The 22,820-nt window shown below is 44.2% G+C and overlaps 1 protein-coding gene across 1 annotated transcript; it reads right to left on the reverse strand. All coding sequences in view use genetic code 11, as the record gives it.

Moving 5' to 3' along the window:
• Positions 1-1,933: 1,933 nt before the first annotated feature.
• On the reverse strand, positions 1,934-22,269 carry EGR_05180 (Kinesin-like protein KIFC3; the record flags this gene model as incomplete). The annotated part of the gene is made up of 23 exons (XM_024494429.1): positions 1,934-2,345; positions 3,416-3,711; positions 5,169-5,437; positions 7,617-7,752; positions 8,537-9,225; positions 10,314-10,355; positions 10,462-10,545; positions 12,686-12,758; positions 17,294-17,386; positions 17,494-17,643; positions 17,905-18,036; positions 18,155-18,283; positions 18,334-18,366; positions 18,754-18,782; positions 19,140-19,339; positions 19,418-19,717; positions 19,906-20,099; positions 20,241-20,248; positions 20,283-20,458; positions 20,770-20,976; positions 21,040-21,362; positions 21,443-21,873; positions 22,203-22,269. The coding sequence occupies 23 exons, from the start codon at positions 22,267-22,269 to the stop codon at positions 1,934-1,936; spliced, it is 4,473 nt and encodes a 1,490-aa protein (XP_024351215.1).
• Positions 22,270-22,820: the final 551 nt, after the last annotated feature.

Consider the following 22,820-nt stretch of genomic DNA (forward strand, 5'->3'; position numbering starts at 1 on the left):
AGCACACACACCAACGCTAGGCGACCATAAATCAGCACCGAGGCGTGCGTGTCTGCGTGCAGGGTGAAACATTACACCGAGGCACTTTTGTAGACTTGTGAACCAATTTTGTGCATTCTTCACTCTTATCAGGCTGATTAAGAGGCCTGCTTGGCCTCAGTGGCCATCTTTCAGCCACTTTAGGGAGGAAGACGGCAAAGGCAAATGATCCAGTGTTGTGAGAAGGTGTGACAAGTTTGACTAGCTACATGAAATAGCTTAAATGGGAGATAAAATGGCCTCTGCTGACTGGTCAAGGAGTAATATTGGAGGTCACGATTCGGATCTTGAAGTGTCTGGAACGCATCGTCTTGAAATGTCTCCAGAGACTCCAACAACTTCCTCGGACGCGTGACTTAAAAGAATAGTCAAAATTTATGCGTCATGGCACTATCCAGGTTGGCTAATTTGGTCGAGATGAGTCTTGGAAGCAAATGGCGAAACTGAATGCCTGTTTGTGTTGACTGTGCTTTCAATCAGCGTCTGCTGCGCCTTCCGAACCAGTCAAATTGTCGGTAAAAATGGATGAAAAAACTACAGCCCACCTCCTCCTTCAGTAGATGAGCGCGTGGCCCGATGACCTGCATAAGGAGGTATCACAAGATCTCAAGAGTGGTTTAAGTGCTGGGATTACTTCCGTTGGTTTCGCAAAATACTGGTTTTAAGTAACGATTAGAACTCCGGAATCTGAGAGTTTACCGATTAAAGGAGGGGAAGGAGGGACGACGCTGACTGACTGCTCTCCCATCCATTCTTTACCAGAAGGTAAAACTCACATTCCTCTATATGCTAGATCGGAGTTAGATGATCTTTAGCTATTGAGTAGATCCGGAATATTATAGTAGATTTGTCTTCGTTTTACTCTTTATACGAAGAAGTCGTCTATTTCAGCGCATCTTGACTTATTTGTGGAGAGGCGGTCATTCGTCAACGGTCTTAGCCTTGCAGAATGTTTTTCTACCGGATTTAAGTTCTGAGCGTCTCAAACTAGTCAAGAATTGTTAAAATCCTAAAATCTGCCTTGTCTTGACAGCCTTCACAATTTTGTAAAGCCGCAGCTGCAACTGATTGCTGATTGGTTGGAAGGGGTTAAATTTGATCCACCCCCTTTAGTAGAAGTAAAAGGTTTGCATTTTTTTAATTTTCCAATTAGTCTACACATTAAACGATTCCTTGAACACTATGTCGATAAAGTTGAAGGGTTATTTGATGTTCCAAGTTCCTTCAGACATGACTGCAAGACGATCCAACTTCCTGACTTCTTCCGGATACTATCTTGAAGAATCAGGTACTCTTAGGTATTATGTGCACAATGTCTTTTCAAACCCAACAATAGATTCGAAAGTTAATAAAACTTCTTCATAAATCACTAAACTCAACCTCCGTCGAACCTTTTCGAGATCTCAAGTACAAGAACCGTTGATTATAAACTATCGGAATTCCACCAAAGATAAATAAACTAATCAGAAACGCTTATGCCGATCCAAATCTGTCAATAATTACTAAAGGAGTGTACATTTAATTTCCTTAAGGTTCCAAAAATAAGCTTTTAGTAAGGCCTGCCTTCAGATGAACTGCTTGAACTTACGGGCGATTCCTATTGGTTGAATTAAGGGAGATGATATTAACCCCTCTTTCTCTTTCCATCTTCATCTTGACTTTCCGCATTAGTGTTTATTAAAATCTTTTACCAATCATTAAAGGACTGTCAATCCAACGTACTCAAGATACTCATAAGAAGCTCTTAGCGAAGGCAATCTTCCGATGACCTAATCCACGATTCCTATTGGTTGAATTAGAGGAGGCGATGGTAATCCCTTCTTTCAGCAATAGTCCCAAGACGGCCGATGAAATTAGAAGAAGCAAGAAAGGATCCTCTTCGGTTTAAATTCTCCTAGTCATAGATGATTTCAAACTCTGTACTACCTTCACGTTTTTCAAAATCCACTTTAATGTTTTTTGCAATGAGCCAGCAGCGCACGCGAATGAAGGTGTTGCGCTTCACGCCATCAAACAGCACAAACACCAGCGGTTGCAGGTAGGCCAGTTGTCCTGTATAGGGGAAGTACATGGAGTGAAAACTTCCATTGTCCAATTTCCCCGGGTTTTTGCCTGGTGCGATGGCTGAGAACTTGTAGTCCATATCGTAGTACCGAATGATGCCCAAATTGAAAGTGTCGTCCTCGGTTACGCCGGAGCACTTGACTAACACCCCCGTGGCAAACTCGTCGATGGGATCGGGCAGCCAGCCGTAGATACGACCCATTTTGAGGACGAAACAGGCCTGGGCTGTGTCGAAACCGTAGCTGTGGAAGAATGAGATAAATAGGAAGGTGGTAGATGTGTGAGGGACATCCAAGACAACCTAGGAATTTTGAGTTTGTGACAGACAAAAAACAAAGCACATTTCAAGGAATGCTCTTTAATATAATGTCTTTTTACTCTTGTCCCCATTTCACTATGCAACGACTTGTCGCTGGGGTCAGACCTTACTTCATTTCATCTTGAAGTAAGGAGGAGTTCATGTAAGTGGTTTTGCGCACCTTCCAGTTTTTTGCCCATGAGACAAATAGAGCCCTATGAGTCAAAACTGGTTCCACCTTTCCTCTAGATCACTTAAGGAATTGGAATGGACTGAAGTAAATGACATCCTACTGGCGCATCGACTTCAGGGTCCTGAAGTGGTTCATCCAACTACGCCATCGTCTCTCTCCAAATCGCCAAGCTATCCTAGATTCCTTCCGAGTACCGCAGTCTGAATGGTGTAGTGCAAGGTGCGACGAGGTGAGCAGTAGAGCATTGAGAAACCTCCAAGACCGATACATGTGACAAGTTGAACTAGACCCTGGTTCTAAGGTTTTGTATCTCCTGCCATCACAAGAGAAAGTGAGGAAGCACAGCTTAGAAAACTAGACTACCGCGCTGTCACTGCCACGACCGATGGCCCTGACATCGATGTGGGTGTAGTGAGCACTCTCGCGTGTCTCGCTACCGTTAGACCACACAATGAGGCCTCCAATTCCACCCTCCTTCCTCCGCCCTGTAAACTGGACAGTTTCAGCCACATGTGCAAACCTGTCTCTCTCTCTCCACCTTCATCTCGAATTCCTAAGCGCGTGCGTGTGGTCGCCATCAGTGGCATCGGATCAGGCAGCTTTCTCACCCGCGTTTAGACACGTTTTACCACGCCAAATTCTAGAGCCTCGTGGAGCACAAAGTTGTCATTGGTTTTTTTGTTCTCTCTTAAGGTGGATAGATCCGCCACGTTGCCATTAATAGTCTAGAGTGACTATGGTCGTAGTTACCATATCGGAGGGAATGCAGACAACTTTCAGGATGTAGTAAGGTGGCAAATTTGAATAGCTTGACCGCCTACCCATTCATGATGTTACAAGGCCCACCAGCGTTGATATCGTAGGTACAGGGGCGTTCGGGGTTCTGTTTGTAGCCGCCCTCTTGAACGCAGTCTTCGTACTCCGTGGAACCAGTGTTGTCTTGATAAGCGTGTAGAAAGGCCGCCATCTCATCCGACTTCTTGTAGTAAGGCAGGGGTTCACGAGTGCGGAAGTAGAGGAGGGTTGAGAAGAGGTCGGGGTTGGGAATGTAGCTGAGGCCGGGATTCATTTGCAAGGCGGACTGCATTCCGGTGAGGGCTGGATGGTCACGGGGCACCTGAAGGTCAAGAAAAGAGTGAAGCTTTGATAGAATGGTCTCATTTTTGCATTCATAATTCAATCTAAGGACAAAAATTGGTCGATATGGTGTAAAGATGATTGATTGAGGGCGCTAGTCAATCAAAGTCAGTCATCTTGACGACTGCTACATAAGCCAGTCAAATTGTGTGGCCATGCGTTGGTGAAGTATAACTGGTAAGGTGAAAAAAAAAATACAAAACTTCACACGCTCTTCCGGATGTCTAGGGATGCAGGCGTCTTCTCGTGTGCACGAGCACTTTCATTGAACCGCGCTGCGGCAGCGCAGGCAGCACCAGCAGCGCCATTTATCAAAGAGCTAGAGAAGACATTGGGAATGTACGTGTTCGGTTGATTTATGGGCGCGCAAGACCCACCAGACTAACCGATTGTGTGATTCAAACTCTACACTCTGAAGGACCATTTGGCGCCTCGTGCCTCGTGTGAAAGAAAGAAAATTCAAGGACTTGTAGTGAAGGCAGAATCTACCCCTAAAATAGCAAACTATTTGACTTTTTAAACGGAGAGGCATTTACTTCTTCCAGTAGCACATTTGAACGGGCTTTTTAGTCGTATGTAAATCAGCCTCTACGACAACGACATAGAACTTGGTTCGGGCCGCCCATACTACTAGTTGCTTAAATCTCCTGGAGAGCGACTATGGAACTACCTCCACACTACTAGGGGTTCAAATTTCTTGCTAAGATATTTGGACAACGAAGCCTGTCAATCTGTTTGACCAGTCATTTCTAGAACTTTTAACCTTGTCAGCTTTCCACACAAGCCACTTCCTGATTGGTGGATTTTGGACCAAAATCAAATTAAACCAAGCCGACCCATCCCACCAATATGGAGCTTGAAGAGCCACACACGGCTCTACGAGGCACCGTCTGAAGAGTTGAGTGCGGCCTACAGAACAGTCCTCACTGTTGCAACGCCCAAAACAGACGAGAAGACCTTGGAAGGCATCACTCACACCTGCTAACTTGGCAAATTTTATTTCTGGATGGCGCAGGATTAATGTCACAAATTTATAACGCCATGAAGGGCTGCTGATGAAAATGTGAATTAAGATGTGGCGTTTTAGCCAAGGGAGTAGAAGCACGTCACACTAAAACACGGAAAAAAGGGGGATCTTTCACGAATTCGCTAAAGATAGCCACAGTTGCTGTCGCTTCAAAAAAGTTTGAGCAATCTAATTTGTCGATAGATTGTCCGTCACATATTTGTGACGCGGTGGCTTTCTTGCCTAAAGCAAAAGTGTCACACATACGTGACACATAAGTCGATGAAAGGATGGATAAATAAACGAGCGAAATATCTGATTGATAAGTGAAAGCAAGATAGCAGACATATGGATAAAGGGATAGAAGGAAAGAAGAATGAAAATAAATAAGTGGAAAGATAAATATCAAATCTGTAGACAAGCATACATACCTGAAAGTACATATACCAGTTGAGGTACCCCACAAAGAACAAGGCAAGGACCGTGTAGAAGGTCAGAAAGTAAAGGAGGCGCTGACAAATGGCTTTCACAGAGTCAACGTCCTCCGTCCGATTGCGTGGACATCTTCTCTGACGTGGATAGGCGTAGACAGTGGTGTTCTTGAGGAGGAAGGCCTGCAATGGTTCAAACTCCGCCTCATGAGGAGAGGGTAGCGACACCGGTGAATGCGGTCGTGACCTCACGGACATGTCTACGGTAGCTTAAATCAAAATGACGCGACAAGATGAAAAGCAAATGCGTGCACATAGTAGGCGGTGCGTGTGTACACTCCCTTTTCGGCAAGCTGATTGGTGCTTCCCAAGGACGATGGTTAGTCCTTTTGAAGGCAGTGGACTTTGAACCAGATGGCCGACACATGGCGGCAGCTTAAAGACTTTTGTTTGCCAAATAGCTTCAAGGGGTTACATTACCTTATGATATACAGGGAGTTGTTTCAATTATTCGCCGAATTACCCAAAAAGGCAACATACCGTTTTCGGATGTTCAATCTGATTTTACATAGCAGGCAGCATCTCCACGTTAGAAATGAAAAACAACCCCAAGGAATCGGAATACTGACATACGCGAACTGTTTGGAAAAAAGTGGTTAAATATTGCTTCGTCCAAAGGAGAGCCAAAAGTTCACAATATATTTAGTACAATTAGGATCTCATGAAGATTTTGACTATTAAATTCCTATGGTAAAAACGGAGCTTGTAATAAACCAAATTAAAAATCCTAGGTTTTAGTGAGGTTGAAACAAACGAGTTTGCAAAAAATAGCTTTTAAGAAGTTTTAACTTGGCGCACCACAGCAAAATTGGTTCCTACATCTAGTAGGTATTTGATATGTTTATGCATTTTAAATCCAGAAGCGTGCATACACTGGGAAGGTTTCAAATTGACTTTAATTGAAAAGGAGAGGATGGGTTGTTGCATTGGAAGGTTTAGAATATATGTGAGAAATTCCAACTCGGTGGATATCCACTAGTAACTTTTCTACTTATTAGTCATAAGTAGAATGCCTTAGTGAATGAGTCGAGTTGAAGATTAATTTTGTTGTAAAAGTATGACAAAAATGGTAGCTGGAAATAGTTCGGAAGCTTCATCAGTTCATTTTAATTCCAGTAGCAAGTCATCCAAAGGCAGGCAGGGTGCCTTACAAGGTTTTTTCTTAGAGAATATAACAGGCGAGTAATATACCCCATCAAATAAGGCTGTAATAGTTTTATTATATGAAGTAGGAAGATGTAATAACTTTTACATTTTATATACAGCAAATCTTTGACTTCAATTTAGAAAAAGCATCTTTAAAGTTGCCTTTTTTGAAGGTCGATCAGGTGAAATGAAGCTTGTGGACTATATGTGCTGTACCAGTTAATGCACCCTACACCAAGGTAAGGGTGCCTAAAGTACTTTACCCAAAATCTTTCTATATTTTGAAGAAAGTAGCAAGTCATGGGAGGACCATTTAGCACCGTACAGTTAATTGGATGGACTTTAGTGATTTTGTCGTGCAGATGTCACAGAATTACTCCCATTGCTGTTTCACTCCCTTCCGTTACCGCTTTTGCGTCACCGAAGCTGGAGCAAAACGGCTTTTCGAAGGCCTAAGCCTGTCTTCACGGCAAGACACATGGCACGTTGATTAACCCCCACTTGGGTGGAATATTGTGTAGCCCCCAGTCAGTGACTCCGTGATCACAAACGCCCTCATTTAACCAACTAAAGGACCTCAAGACACAATGAACTACCTCAGAATGAATGGGGAGACGGCACTCCCAAGGAGAACGCCCGGTGAAGTCTCCCCAACATTCATGCATCTCATGACAACTGCGCCTGGACCCTAACAAGATCCACTACTGTCGTGAGGGAGAACCGCGTGTCGTAAAATTGTTGGGTCGAAATAGGAGACCGCACTCAGGGAAACAGGCAACACTATAAGGTCTAGTACAGCGTATCAGCCAACCGGGACCACTCTTCGGCCAAAAACTCCACGGAAGACACTCCCAGACCGCAGGTATTTTTATTTACCTGGACGTAGCCAAAAAGGCATCCCGAGTGCCGTTAAAGTACACAAAAGCCGAATTCACGCAGTTCCAACCACGTGGTGTCCGAGTCTTTGTCCAATCAACCTTCCACCACTAGTAAATCCCAGGACACTATAACTTTTCACTTGCAGCCAATGACAAACTCCTGAACCATGTAGCCGATCTTCCAAAAGGGATTATATGATCAGCTCCCACCCTCCCCTGTGCCGAAGAAACCGCGGCTGAACACAAAGGAGGAGGAAAAAATCAAAAAAAAAGAAGGTACGCATTGATATGTACAGACGGCCACAGAGATTGAGGAGCTGCTGGGCCAGGCGCAGTTAATGTGGGGATGAGGGAAAGTAGTGACTAAACAGGTCCTCGGTACACGCCACCAGGGAGGAGAGATTGGAAGTTCGACGCACGCCTCCACTACCGGCACCATCAGGGCTGGGAGACGACGAGACCGAGTCGAATACCACATCGTCATCGTCCGAAGAGGACTTCTAAAAAACATGGAGAGAAGGAGTGACTTAATCAACGCCCGCCTGCCTGTCCGCGCATAAAAGCCATGCTACTACAGTGGAACAGTAAGTACAGATAGCTGGGAAACATTTCGTGATCCAGTCTAGTCCGAGCTACCTCATCAGGATGATAGATGGCAGTGACAGTAAGGCATGAATTAAACAGTATGGCGGGGAAAAAGCTTTCTAACAATTCACCTCAGGAAAGCCTTAAATACTTGTATACTAGAGAGGACTGTGCTGTGACAGAAAGTTCAGTAGTAAACATTTCAAAGGCAGCTACACAAGCGGCAGTTTAGGCTTCGGCCGTGGTGGTTCCAAGTCCAACGCACCGTCTCGACAGTAAGGCCTGTAAACAAGCATTTAACGCGTAGAGTCCCTGATGCTGGGCGTGGCAAACACAGTCAAGCAGGCCGAAGAAAAAGCTTCTGCTGCCAAATTTGCTCCCCAGGTGTTAGCTAGACACCCGAGTTGACCCAAACATCTCCTTCCCCTTCCCCCCCTTACATTCATGGAGGGAAAAGGTGTGGGGCCGCTTAAGTAGAATCTGTACCTTGGCTAAGTAGCTAACTATCCTGGATTAGTGACCTTTGGCCCGAATGTTAAGCGTCGTTGTCTAATTGCACGCTGGCTTAACGACTATCCACCTCACAAACGCCGCAGACCGCTAAGGGCTTAACAAGATCATCTAAAACGGCATAAATTACATCTGAGAAACTCAAAATTCTCCACGGAGCTTAAATTCAAGAAGACTTCCTCCACATACCGTGATACAGTCGGAGACATCGGACGGATGCCTCGAGAAGCGTCCATCCTCCTCCACTGCACCGCCATCTTTCGCTACCGTCACCGCGTCCAATCTTGCCGTCAAGTGTTCAATACCCACAAACGAGTGTCTTTCAAATGCGCTCGCACCACCCCTCTTTACCCCTCCACGAAGCATGGACAACGTTGAAGTGGAAGTCTTCCTTATTACCTTCTGGGCCGTCTTCTGCTCCCTCCACCACCGTCTTCCCTTCTCCCCCGCCTCCAGGGTGTTGCGTTTCCATAACCCTCCCGTCATCAAAGTACCCGCGCTTAAGTTTCGTGGGGGGTGCGGCAAGTGTGGCACCTTGAAGACGGTGAATCTTCGTTCACCCTCACCAATTCCACCAGCGAAGACAGAGCCCCTCTTCTGTGAGTTGTCACGCCCACGGTGGCGTGAAAGTTCGTTGTCGGCTATATCGTCAAAGAGGTCAGAAGGCGAGATGAAGATGGCATGACGCAGACGGCGGACAAGGGTGTTGACATACCCCCGGTCGCGAGAGAGGGCGGAGAGGAGAAGGCGTGTATAGAAGTCCATTTTGATAGGCCTAGACTTGGAGACCTTGTTGAGGGTCTCCTCACCACTCCCTACATGAAGGTGGGACTTGCGCGAAGTGAAGGAGGTCTTTTGGGGCTTTTTGAGGATCTCAACTGAAAAGGAAAGTTAAGGAGAAAATGACTGTCACCTAAGATTTGCACATTCTACGAATGGGAATTTGTGTCCATAAGCATGCCAGAAGATCACAAATCCACATTCCCCCTGTAATTTGAGGAAGAGTTGCTATTTTTTGGGTCACATATGAATTAACCGCCCATATTCGATTGATAAGGCACCATGAAGCCGTACTTGATATTGTCGACGAAGGACAAAAGAAAAGACGGTTTGCCACTTCAATTGATGCGAAAGAAGAACCCATTTAGTTGGTACCACGTCCTTTGACTACTTGCTCAATTGTTCAGCATTGACAGAATCACAACCGCATCAAATGGTGTTGCTAAATCGCCATTTTCATCACAGCCGTCAGTTCATCGCCTGTGCCATTTACCGACGTGACCCCAGGTAAGGTCGCCAATATGACAGTTCAGAACGGACCTTTCCTTTCGTCCGTTGGCTACATCCCTACTAGCCGGGTATTTCAGTTCTAGAAGCTGCGAACCAGCGTCTCCGCTTTGCAGCGCCACAACTGTTTTTACCTCAGTCACGACAGTAGTCAATAGATTCAGCACCCCGGACGACACTTGGATCATTTTCAAGATTAAAATCACCTGCCTAACCTACCAATATTCCTCCATTCATTTGTTGACCAACTTTTGAGAGCCAAAGTGCTTCCAAAACACCTCAGGTACCGGCGTAATTTAAAGGCAAAACCGATTCTATTTCGTGCCAAACCAAATAAACAAACTGCGTGACTGAGAATAGTGAAATCTAAGGTAGTGCAAGTTGTTAAAGTTAGGACAACCAAAGGCGGTTGCCAAAAGCACTCGTGGCAAGCTGGAGATATGGGGGTGGGTAGTGACAATTCACATCTAGAAAGTCGGTCATTTAATTCTTAACGTCGTAGTTCCATGTAAAATACCTGAAAACCGATATCAACGAGTGTCAGTTAGAGAAAAGCCCACTCATGCTGCAATCCACAATGACTTCCTTCTGAGACTACTCAAGCAGAAAATTAGCAAAGCTTGTAGCGCCCAAAACTCCACAAAGAAAATGCAAAATATTAAGTCAGTATTAAACTTACGCTGTTTTCTAATGATCGCCAATCTACCGGACGTCAACAATTCTGCAGGAAAAGAAGAATCAAATAAAATTAATGCATTGATTTTTTTCTCAAAGAAGGAGAAGAAGAGGCAGAGAGATGTGGGTGTGGCACCTCTCACGATGCTTACCCTCCAAATCCTCCTTTATCTCCGGGGTCGAGATGAGATCACGTGGAAAGCGACCCGTGTAGTCCATGATGTCGGTGCGCGCGTCTAAAGAGATTGGAGCAGGAGAAAATAAAAAAGAAAAAGGGCGCCTTGGAAAGGCATTATGCTAAACAGTTACAACTGTAGCGGCAGCATCGGTGTGGAGATGTGTGCCGTGCACTTTTGAAGTGAAAGCGGAGCTATTAATGCATTTGATTAATCCTTAGGATGTACTTTTGAAGTGAGTGGAAAGGAAGGAAAAGCGAGAGGTAGATAAAAAACAAGGTATTAACACTACAGTGTGTAGTACTGACACCGAAACTAGGTCGAATAGGCAAAGAAGTGATGCAAAGATAAGCTACAAATTCCTACACTAAAAGAAATTGAATAAGAATAGCTGGTAAACGAATTGATAATTGAATGAATTGAGAGGTTTTAAGGATGATAGGGGGACTACGGTAATGCCTTGATAGATTGTTTAGCTCTTCGTCCCAGTTTTGCGGGTACTTTAGCCTCCGTCTTAGTACTTCCACTGGGAGCATGACCTCCGGGTCATGTGAGCACCTCCCCACCTTTTCCATCCCAGCATTATGCTTACTTTCGTCTTCAGGCAAGACTCGCGGTGCTACACTGGTGGCAGTGGAAAGCGAGTCCGACTAGCCTGATTTCCCCTCCTGGATGCTGAACCTTGACGACGAACATCTGACGCCAAGAGGAAGATCTGCCAGGACTCTTAATAGAAGGGTTGTAAATGATGTCACCTTCAGCAACTACCTCGGGCCCGTGTTCTGCAGAAATGCTATTAGCAACTGGATCAACACTAGCCGTGACAGTGAACCATCTGGAAAAGTTCATCACAGAGCTAGCTATGGTACCTGTTTGAAGATGTCGATTAAGTGAACGTCTGATTCCTCCTCCATCTCTCTACTAGACAAATGGAACCCAAATAAATTAAGAACAATGTGGCAAAGAGGAATGTAAGTAACTTAAGGCTCGGCCATTTTACTCTCTCTAAGCGGTATGGCTTCCAGACCGTGCTAGTAGACGCCCTCAAACCCCTTCTGTACGTGAACAATACACTACGCCCTAGTAGCATGATACTTTCGACTTCAGAAAATACTCGGAGCGCTTTGAATTAATAGGAAACGTGCACTTCGCATTCATAATTTGGCCAACTCAGATTGAATAGCGGCGCAGAGGAATCAAATACTGCCGCGCAAAGATGGTCCGACAACTGCTGATCAAAGTCAACTTCAAACAGAGGCTCAGTTTCTAAATAATAAGAACATAACCACAAAGTTACGCTCAGAAAAGTAAACAACGAAACTTACCACCTCCTTGTGGCCAAACAAGCCTAGAACCAAACCCAAATAGAGGATCGGGCGACAACAAGGTAGCAAGTCATTCACAGTGCTTTGGCTAGCTGACAGTCGAGAAAAAGTGGCTTCAACTAAGATGCGAAAATACGCCCGATGGACGGAAAACACAAAAGAAGAAATTTAATCGGGTCCGCAAGATGTATTATCACAGTTGAAATCAAAATCATGCATAGTTTCCAAAAGCAGATTTGATTATTCCAAAATCCTGAAAACACTTAAACACGCTCCCATACATGGATGCATTACAACGCTCTCAGAGGTGAATCGCTATGCTAAATACCTTTTTCTCATCAAAATAGTGAAAAAGCAGCAACAGAGAATCTAACAAGAGGATTCCTACCAATGTGAACCGCTCTGTTCCGCCTGCATGACTGTGTACGCCATTCCATTCCTACGTACTGAATGCATGTTCGCAAGCATTACTGTCGAGGCTGTGGGCTGGGAATGGAATCACCACGACCGGAGTCTAGTCTGACGGGTGTGTAGGTGACATTAAAATGTATACTACTGAGCTTCCTGTCGTAACACAATGTAGAGGTGAATAGTTCTTGAAAAAAAGACCGAAATATCCTTTCTTATTAGTCATGATTGGGGGCAGCAAAGGAGATTCCTGTTCCAGTAACTATAGAGGTCTAACTCGGCAAGGGCCAGAAGAGGTCTAGATCATCGTCCGTTAAGTCTTGATGAGCCCAGAAGTCATCTACCCCAACTTGGCATTTCATCGAGAGGTAACGTGCTTCTGGAAAGTTACATTAACCACTCAAAAAGGGATACAGAATAAATAGTACGATGTATGATCATCAAAATGCATAAACAAAAAGACTTACGATAAATTTGGACCAGAGACCGAGCAAGGAGACGTTGTGAGTACATCACAGCGATATGGAGAGGTGTAGAGCCCTACAAAGAAACGATCATGAGACGGTTACGCAGTCAAGCTTGATGAGACAGGCCTTCGATACGCCTCCATCAAAAAATTTCGAGAGAATACAATTTTATACGGTTCAAAACTGTTTTCTTCAATTTCCTCGGCTTTCACACCTAGTTAGTAGCAAGACCCCCTAGTTGTGGTACGAGCCTCAGAGCTATTCCGTACGTTGATAATAAATCCTCATCCATACTGGTATGACCTATTACGGCTTGAAAGGAGGGCCAAAGTCCACACTCCTCTACAGTTTGAGTTCGGACAGAAACTTTTCCGCCTTTATTAAGTGAACTTTCAGCGGCCAAACGATATAAGGCTAATTCAAATAGCTTGCCAGGACTTCCTGAACACCTTCCTATCATGGATTGCACAAGGGTTGAAAGTGTTTCATCCATGCCTAACTAGTAGAGGAACCATGACGTTACTCGATGCTCATGTGTCTTGATTAGTGAGAATATCTTTAAAAGGAAGTACTAACGCTCCACCTCAATACCTTCAAATCATACACTGGGAAGATTCAAGATGGTATCAATGGCTGTAATGATGAGGCTTTTTTAAAACCCCACTCTCACAGGCACATTTCGATTAAAACTAAATGGAACTGTGCACCACCAAACCTCACGTCTGCCAGAATCATGCCTTTTCAAGCCGGTCGAACTCGAAACGTAGTTGCCAAAGCTTGACATAATTTTCGCAGGGAACACTCAAGGAAGTCCAGATTCGCCAAAACTAAAACCACACAAACTTTGGCGTTTCATCTGCTGGAAAGTTTACACATTGGCCTTCAATTCTTGATAATAGTTTCAGGCACACTGCAATAGTGCCAAAACTTTACCAGACCCTTCGATTTCAGACCGCATTGAAAGATGGATTGAAGGGTCCCTAGGTGACACTAACTCCAAATTTTGTCAAGGTATAAGCTCTAAGTTCTTCAGCACTCACGTACCCAACGTAGTGGTTCGAGGAGCTTGATAATTCTTCGCCTTCTCATTCGCTCTCCAGAGAGAGGAGTAGTGATACCAAAGTTTCCAAAGGTCCAAATCTTATATTATTCATAAATATCTGCATATTGAACATCAAAGTCCTGAAGGCGCTGTTTGAAACAATGGAAAAGAGTTCTAAAGTGATTCGTAGCCTTGTAAATTATGCTTCCCTCTTTCCTGGGTCAAAATTTCTCCATCTTAGTGGGTAGATGTTCCCGATGAAGGGAGGGAAGTTTTCGTTTTGCTAAAAGATTTCTGACCGCACCACTGTGCCAAACTAGAAGTTCCTATAAAACATCAACGACAGTCACAAGCCCACTGATCAGATACTTTTATTATCTGCCACTTCTCACCCACTCTCTCCCGTTTTGAAGTCTACAAATGGATTGACTAGGGTCGCGTTGCCTAGGTGAAGCACTTTAAAGGACTACATTTAATATGATACTACATTCATTTTTCGTGTTCGAAAAAGATCTAGCTGTACAAAGGTATTAATCAGGTAGATTAACTCATATTAAACACATTGGCACCGCTTAAGCTGTGCTTTATTGTGAAAAATCAAAGTCGCCAAGCTCACCTCATAATACCTTTCAACCGGTTGGGCCCTACAAACTCCAAGGGGCAAAAGGGCACTAAAAAAAGGCTCGCCTCATTGCAAAGCCGTTCCCTACAAGCAAGCTTCACCAGTGCAGAGGCAGTGGGGCAGATATTACTCGTGTCTCTAATTTGGCAATCAACTCGGATTTCTTTCCAATTTCCTCCATCTTTACGTCTTGCCTTCTTCCCCGTCAAAACTTGAGCTGGCGTCTCACATTTACATACCTGGCATGGGTGCATGAGCGTCAAAGAATGCACGCGCATGTGGTTTCGTGTGTGACACCACAAGCCTCTCATTCCCTCTTAGTTTTTGCGACTAGACATTAAAGGCATACAAAAATCTCCGTTCTAAAGAAATCGCCTGGCAACTTTTGAGCAATCCCCTCATACAAAATAGGTTCAAAGAGAGCGAGAAAGAGGAAATAACATTTCAAATAAGCTACTGCACACAGGCACACAAATATAATGCGCAGATTTTATGCAAATAAACACACAGACACACGTGCGCATGTGAACAGTGCTATTATGCATGGCAGAGCAAAGTCAGCAAACACAGAATAATGCACACTTACATTCTTTCGAAGGAGGGCATGAAATGTGAGAAGAAAAGCGAAGGGATTAGAGTCAGAACAACTGAGAGTCCGCTTGTACACCTCCCCCTCATTACTTATTGCACATTCACTGTTACAAGATCCCCTCACACACACCCACAGGGAGAACTTTGCATAAATTTCAGACTACCTTCATCCGACATTACTTGTGGTTGTTAGTGTGCCTGTAAAAGGTCACAAGGAGCATTAATGCACAAGACAAAAAAGATGGGTGATGCTTTTAAGGGTAAAATGTAACACCCACGCAGGTAGTTTGCATGTTGACGATCCGTGGTATGACTCACATGGATGTAAATAACAATGTGGCATCAAGTAACTACTTCACACAAAAAACCGAGATGATTACTAAGCCATTAAGTATGTGTTGATCAATTTCGAATTTGAAAAAAAAACTCCACATTCACAACCAGTTTAGTTACACCTAACGCAATAATTATGATGGGACAGCATTTCTTTATTCATTAAGACACCGTGACGGAACAAGTAGTGCTTAATGAAAATGGACGCATCATGCACACTGACCTACGAACAACTATAATGACCGAAACGCCACAACAGGGGATCGACAAGGAATTCAGGTACTTAGCAAAACGGCTACTCGACCCATTACAATTGGCTTTCCAATCACACTCAGGATCCTTCTTAGTACAAGCGCAAATCTCCCACAGAACATGCCTCATAGTCAAGATTTAGACCGTCTGCCAGAAGGAGATTCCTCACTTAGTATACCGATCCTCACCAAATAAACAATTCGTTTGTTCCCAGATCTCTATATGTACCAGTTGCTACGACTATTTAAAACCGAAAAACAATTCTGTAAGTGGTATTTTGGAAGATAGCAATAAATTCTCGCAATAAATACAAAAAAACCCAGAGAAGGGTCGACCTGGAACATCAGTACGGTATTGACCCCGTGTAAAATTACAACAATTAAATCATCGTGACAAGTAAGGTCAAACAAACGAACGATCCCAAAGACCGTGGTTTAAACAGTTTACCCGGGATTAAAGTTGGGCACTTTCTAAAACAAACCACCACGAAATAAGTCAGCAAAAAGATCTGAGATGCAAACGCAGTAGTGATAAGATTTTACCGGGATCTAGATAGCTCCTAGTTTAACCGACCTACGTTGCACCAAAACCTGACATTTACGCCCAAGTGAGAGAATTCTGGTGACGATAACGACGCAGCAACGCGAGTGAAGGAACTTGATACCCCGAGACATCAGTGGATAAGGGGCACATTCCAATTTTAAAAGCAGTAAATGATGGTCGCGGGTACCCGTGCCATTAAAATATTACTCCATTTGAGGAGACAACAGCAAATAAGTGACCAAATCATTGCTACAAAAATAGAAACTTAGAGAGTTTGACCGCCTAGATAGTCAGTGATAGGCCAGGCTTAGCTCTAGGATATTCAAGGTATTGAGTAGCGACAACTTCAGTGGCTAACATCGGATTGAAATATTCCTTACTCAGACAATTAGCACAAATTGCAGAGACTAAATAATCCCAACGATAGAATCAACGAAAAGGTCTCAGAACCACCAGCGAAGATTGATGCTCACCCAATTTCCAAGGCGGTAGATGATGACTTCAAAACAGATTAGGTCACAACAAGCAAGCCAATGTTTTACTTTCAAGCCGTCGATGGTAAAAGGCGTTTTGCTCAAACTACCTTGGTACCGAAATCAGGCATTTTCTACTCACTAACGCAGCACCGTTTGAAAACCGGACACTCTTGGCATGCAGGGCCAACCAAGAAGACATGAAGTCCCGACTAACAAATGACAGTCATGTTATCAGTGATCGAATGGGTCTACACTCAAAGGAAGGCAAAATCAAACGCTTGATGCTTTGCAACCGGTTTAGCAGGATAAAAGACAACTCTAAAATCGTCTGTTGAATACAAGTAGCTCTTTATTTAAGTACCCTTCAACGCCAATAGACGGTGATGTTAACATTAACATCGGGCACTTCTTGCCTAAAGATGGACATTAACTATGGCGATCCGACCAGGAGCTCAAATATCCAGCCTGTCGGGTGCAAATGGTACTCAAAGCGATAGACAATTATTTTAACAACTTGTCATACACAATCAGCTGCTGCCGTAGTGAAATAATAGGGTGTGCTGAAATAACAAGACATTCCGACATTTGTTAACCATGCTGTCAGTGACTTCGTCCAAGCAACGTATACTTGCTTAACCGGCCTAGCCAATAGTACCAAAAAAGAAAATTTAAACTTCGTGCAACTGCAAATAAGCAGATTTCATAAAAGCGGACATTAAAGTGGTAGAAAATGAGTTCAACCAACTCACCTTGCACTGGGTGTCCACACTAGCCCCATATTGCTTTGCCAAAAGGTCAAGACATCGGAGATTACCACTTTTTGCGACGTAATGCAGTGCAGTCTTAATGAAATAAGAATAAAACAAGAATGAGGGGAGCCTCGAATGAAGGTCAAAGTATACTGACAAAATCCGCTCAACCCAAATCTGAGGAGGTGAGACCTACCCACTAGTAGACGCGAGTGCGATTCCATTGTAGATGACCGTGGAAAAGAAACGGGATTTATTAGTTTTTGCCAAGATCCGAATAAGGTGAAATCAGAGTAAAAGCGTTGAGTAAAATACTTAAACGTTTCACAGCTTACACCATCCAGAGGGTTCTAAAAAAGATGAACGTGAAGTAAAAATCACCTTACCAATAACGTAAAAGATGTACAATGATTCAACTAAGGAGTTTCAAACGTAGGACAAGTTGAACAAACACAAATGACATGATACTTATAACAAATAACAGACGAGAAGCCAGACAGAATGATAGTCCCAAAACTGTTGGACAACACTTTCGTGGCATAAAACTATAACATCATAAGCATCTCTGAAACGAAAATATACGGTTAAGGGAAGACGCGCCCCCGGCTTACTTTCCAATGCAAAATGTTTGGGTCGTCGTTCAGAAGACGTTTCATATTGTGCAGATTCCCTGCAGTAGCTGCATCCCACCATTCTTTATTCCGTTCACTCCATGTCGAAGAGGGATCGGTCAACTTGCTTTGCTGAAAAGAGTGTCCACTCAAAAGAAGGTTGACAACAAGCACAATAGTAGCACAAAGCTATCGCACAAAATACATGCAGAGTAGGATCACAACGTCAAACGACTAAAGTGGAACCTACTCTAATGCATTTAATAATTTCTTCCACGTCTTCTGCGACACCTTTTCCCGTGGATCTCAGAGTCCCCGACTTCCTCATCGAGCCAGTCAAGTTCGTTCGTGCCCACTTGCGAAAAACCATGGAAAGGTCCTACGACACGCATAAGAGTTTTAGCTAACGAAAATTGATGTTGGCAATACCTCAGGTACCGAACTTGTCTCACCCATCCTAAACTACAAGCACAAAAACAACCACCGATAGACCACAAGGCTAGATGAAAATGACGAGAGACGCGCTTCGACATATGCATAAGTATTCGATAAAGTAAAACGAGGAAAACCCAAATTATAAAAGCAAACTGGGGGTAGACTTTAGGCAAATATTATGCTCACTTTTTGAAAAAGGCTAAAAAACACAAGGCACACGCATTTGTAGAACAATTTGCTTTATTAAAATCGGGTTCCCTTCTACACAGTTTGATCTATTGAAATACCTATTCTCGTACTTTAAAATCTAGCGCTAACAATAAATTTACAAGCTGCTCGAGATAATACCTATTTTGCACATTTTATTTCAGCCTTGACAAATTCTTAAAAAATTTAAAGTCAACCCGTACGCACTTGAATATTGGTCCACATGGGACGGACACCTTGATTACATTTCGTATAAAAAAACCCGCATAAGTTACTGGAATATAGCATCTCTAGCACATGACCATTTTTAGCAAGATTTTTTTAAGCAATGGCAATATAACATTGGTCAATGGTCTCAGCGTTTTGCATTACCTTAAAACACTAATCAATCAATTATAACCCGACCAGATAATTTGCCAAATTCCATCAAAATTTATCAGGGCCAAAGCAATTCCTTGCTGCATTCAAGATTTATCTTATCTTAAAACAAACATGCACCTATTTATATAAAATTGGCCAAATGTTTTTGGATATTCAGCCGCCTCATGAAGCCAAGCCAGCTGCAACTGCCTTCGCAGACAACTGCAACGTACGGTAGGTTGACTTGAACATGCTTGTACGTAGCGATATGGTAGAAATCACCGCACACTTGGCCTCCGAGAGCAAAGCTGGTTTGAGCAGGTGAGTCAGTTTGGAGTCCCGATAGGGCACTGGGATTGGCGATTGTGGATGCGTCGCATTGTGCCGCAGGGCTTCGAAAACACGCCCCAATACAGTCCCAGCTATATCATTTCTGCAAAATGTATTTATTTTTTCATTAAAAGAGCATGTTTTTTTACCGAAAGAATGATTATTTGATGAGAGAACGCACACATTTATGCTTTGCCGCTCCGTTTTACCTACCCAGGCGGCGGTATTTGTAATCCTTTTTGTTCGCGGTCGATCAAAACTGACCAAATCACACAGGATGAGAAAGCCATGGCTGACAATTTGATGGCATCGGACCCGGGTTTCCAATGCCTGTGTACCTGCTACTGTTCCCATTTTGGTCGGCTTGGACAGCGGTACCTTCCCGTAGGCCTTGATGCGCACCAGCACAATGAAGTGCGCTGAGTCGATGTGACTTGACTTGGAATGCGTCTGCCAGGCATCACTAATTACAGAAGGATAGCTGCTGGATACAGTTGATTAAACAGGCCTTTACTTGAAGCGACTAGTCTCCTAGACCTTCCTCATGCGATAGTGATAAGTCTTTCAAGGAGGTATGCCTTCTTCCCTACTTATTGCATAACTGGACCCTAGCAAATTTCCTCTACAATCAATCTGAATAAAGCAAATGTGAGCTGCAGTCCAACTCACCAAAAGATCTGGATCAGCCTGTCCTCTGTGTTGGCCTCCAATTCAGTTACATTCTTCAGAACGATGCTGGAGCCGTTATCATGGAGGGTAATCTTCGATGGACGCTCCAAGGTGTCGGCAGCAAACCAGCCTCTCCTCAGCTCATATTTGTCGTCCATATCGGTGAGAAGATCGTAGATTTCCTCGTCGACAATCTAGAGAGTGGAAACGATTCGAGGCTATTAGCTCAGAACGAAATATTTGTACGTAGATTTGCGAGTATCTCCATGGAGGTTTCGACTTCAAGGAGGGTGACCTGGAACTACCACCATCTCCTTGCACTCAAGGTCATGAACTTTCTGGACTATCGATTTTAAAATTATGCCTTGAATCTTGACTCGCCTGAATAGCACTGAGGGAGATCTTGAACTCCCACAGGGGCGAGCGATCAGTGCAGAGTTGGGAAATGAGACTGAGAGCACGCGGAATAATCCCAGCGTCGTCCGCAGGTCCCACCATCGTGTGTGTCTTCCCAGTGCCTTTTGGTCCATTCGCGATTATTGCGGCGGTGTTGCTTAAGGTCAAACGCACCGACAAATAAGGAGATAGCTTAGGCCACTCATAATCACAGTCAAGACTTAACAGATCACTCATCTCGACCATACGGAGGCCTCCAATCTCCATAAGGTTGTCACTCCATGCTGCTTATGCTACTGGCCTTCCAGCTATTTCACGCATTTTAATGCATCTACTTCTAGACTTGAACACACTTAATCGAACCTGTCAGGGCCAACTCGCCCACCCAAAGTGGCTTCAGTCCATCGTCTACCATCGGTTAAGACCAGGAACCATGACTAGGCGGAAGGTAGGATTGAGGCAACTCACCCATCAACGCAGGCCTCAATATAGTCTCTAACATCGCCAAAGATGACAGCGTTGCGGGTGGCGTTGCTGTGAATGTTGAAGACGCTGAGATGCTCTGCCTGTGCTTTGCCCTTTAGATGGGCAAAGTTGAAGAGGGGCTTGCGAATTAAAATGACGTTCGAATTTACAATCTCTATGTTGCTGAACTCCTCTGCTGTTGGAAGGTATCTATAATGGATAAAAAGGGGGTGAGGGCAATCTTTAACACTTCATACAGGGAAGAGCACTCACCGCACAACGACTCGAATGCCACCTCTCGTCTCCAACAGCTCGTTGTGCAGCATCCGTGTATGCACATCACGGATGACGTTGAGAGCGCGCTCCTGCATTAACTTCTGAATGACGCGATCACGCTGCACTAAGCGCTGTTGCAGTTGCGATACGTAGGTCTGCAGGAAACCGAGGCGGGCGGCCGTCTGGCGAAGGTCCTCGCGCAGCTGCGTCGCTTGATGGCACACCGTCTCCTTCTCAGAGGTCATCTTGCGCAGATCAGCGCGGTACTGCGCCGCCAATAGCGTGTCCTCGCCACACTTGCCACGCTGAGGTCCATCGCCCTAGTCGAGGGGGGGAGAGGAAGCAAAAGAACTTGGAAACGGTTCGCATGAAAGTCATTGTGAGTCTTCAAATGGCCTACTTGCGAGTTTTGCAAAGTTGCGAGCTCCATCATATTGTGCCTATATTGTAGGCGATTGTGTTCACTCACAAGTTCAGCGAACTGCGCCTGCAGATTGGCATACCTCGTGGTCAGCTCTCGGTTGAACTCCATCAGTCGGCCAACGTCTAGGTGTCGGCCAAACTCTGGCGAGGTCATGAGACCCTCAGTGGACGCTGGATTAGTGGTTGTTGCCCCTGCCTCAAGAGTTTTTTGTATTGGTGTACAACTTGAAATCATACGGGGCGCGGAATTGGCGTTATTCACGTCCAACGTCACCCCACCACACTCCACATCTTGAACCGGCTCTGGCTCCATCATTATCATTTCATCCTCTACCCGAACGGTGGTGGCGATGACGGTGGCGGTGACGGTGGTGGTAGGGTTGAAACAAAACAGTGAGAGGGTATTAGCTTAACAAGTTTCAACTTTAATTATATTTATGACTTTGAGCTCATTTCCTTATGCGTAGGGTCCTATGTGAAGTGGCGTGTTCAAGTGAAGACGGGACGCCATGGTCGAAAGAGAAGCTACTGTATGGGATGCTTTTTGTATGTAAAATGTACTCTGCTGCCACACCTTTTCAAATAAACCTTCTCCAGACTTGGAGTGGGGCATCTAAAACTATGAGATGGCGTTCAATTTAACCAATCACTTACGCTATAAGGTAAGTTCGAAATGACCGAAGAGAAGGGGAGAGAGGAAATAAGGAGGCACAGCGAAGAAGACGGTCCCAATAGACTTACATACACCTTTACTTGACCAACTTTAGCAAGAATCGTGCAGAAATTTCCGGACACCATATACATGATCCCGACTTAGCTATACGTAGCCCCTAACATATGGAGCAACGCGTTCAGATGAAAGCGGGACGCAGCAGTCGAAAGAGAGATAACATAATTTGTGCTCGTGACTAACATACAAAAGTTCAATTCTATTAACTTTTGAACAGCTTATAGCCTTTTTAAAGACCATAAAAAATATTTATGTTATTCAGGGGTAAAAAATTGGGTATGGTGTTGACACTCTTCATCTCACATCTTTTTTGGCTATTTTCTGCCGTAATTTACAATAAAATACACAAAATAGGAAGCGAAAATTTACTTTGTTGCCACTTTTCTGTGGACTAGGATGCCAAATGACCCCCTTGATGGCCCACCCAATGACCTCATTAGCTTCATCAACTAGCGAATGTTTATTCACCTGCAGGTACTGTCACACAGTAAGAGACGAGCTAATTCATTATTTTAAAAAATGCTAGTTTAATTTCCTCAATTATTTTTGTCTTTTTTGTAAAAAAGATGCTGCGATTGACGAAAGACTTATCATTTACTCACCGTTTAAATAGTCGCAGCTGTGA

Source organism: Echinococcus granulosus, assembly GCF_000524195.1.
Source record: "Echinococcus granulosus chromosome Unknown EG_S00036, whole genome shotgun sequence".
Lineage (NCBI taxonomy): Eukaryota > Metazoa > Platyhelminthes > Cestoda > Cyclophyllidea > Taeniidae > Echinococcus > Echinococcus granulosus.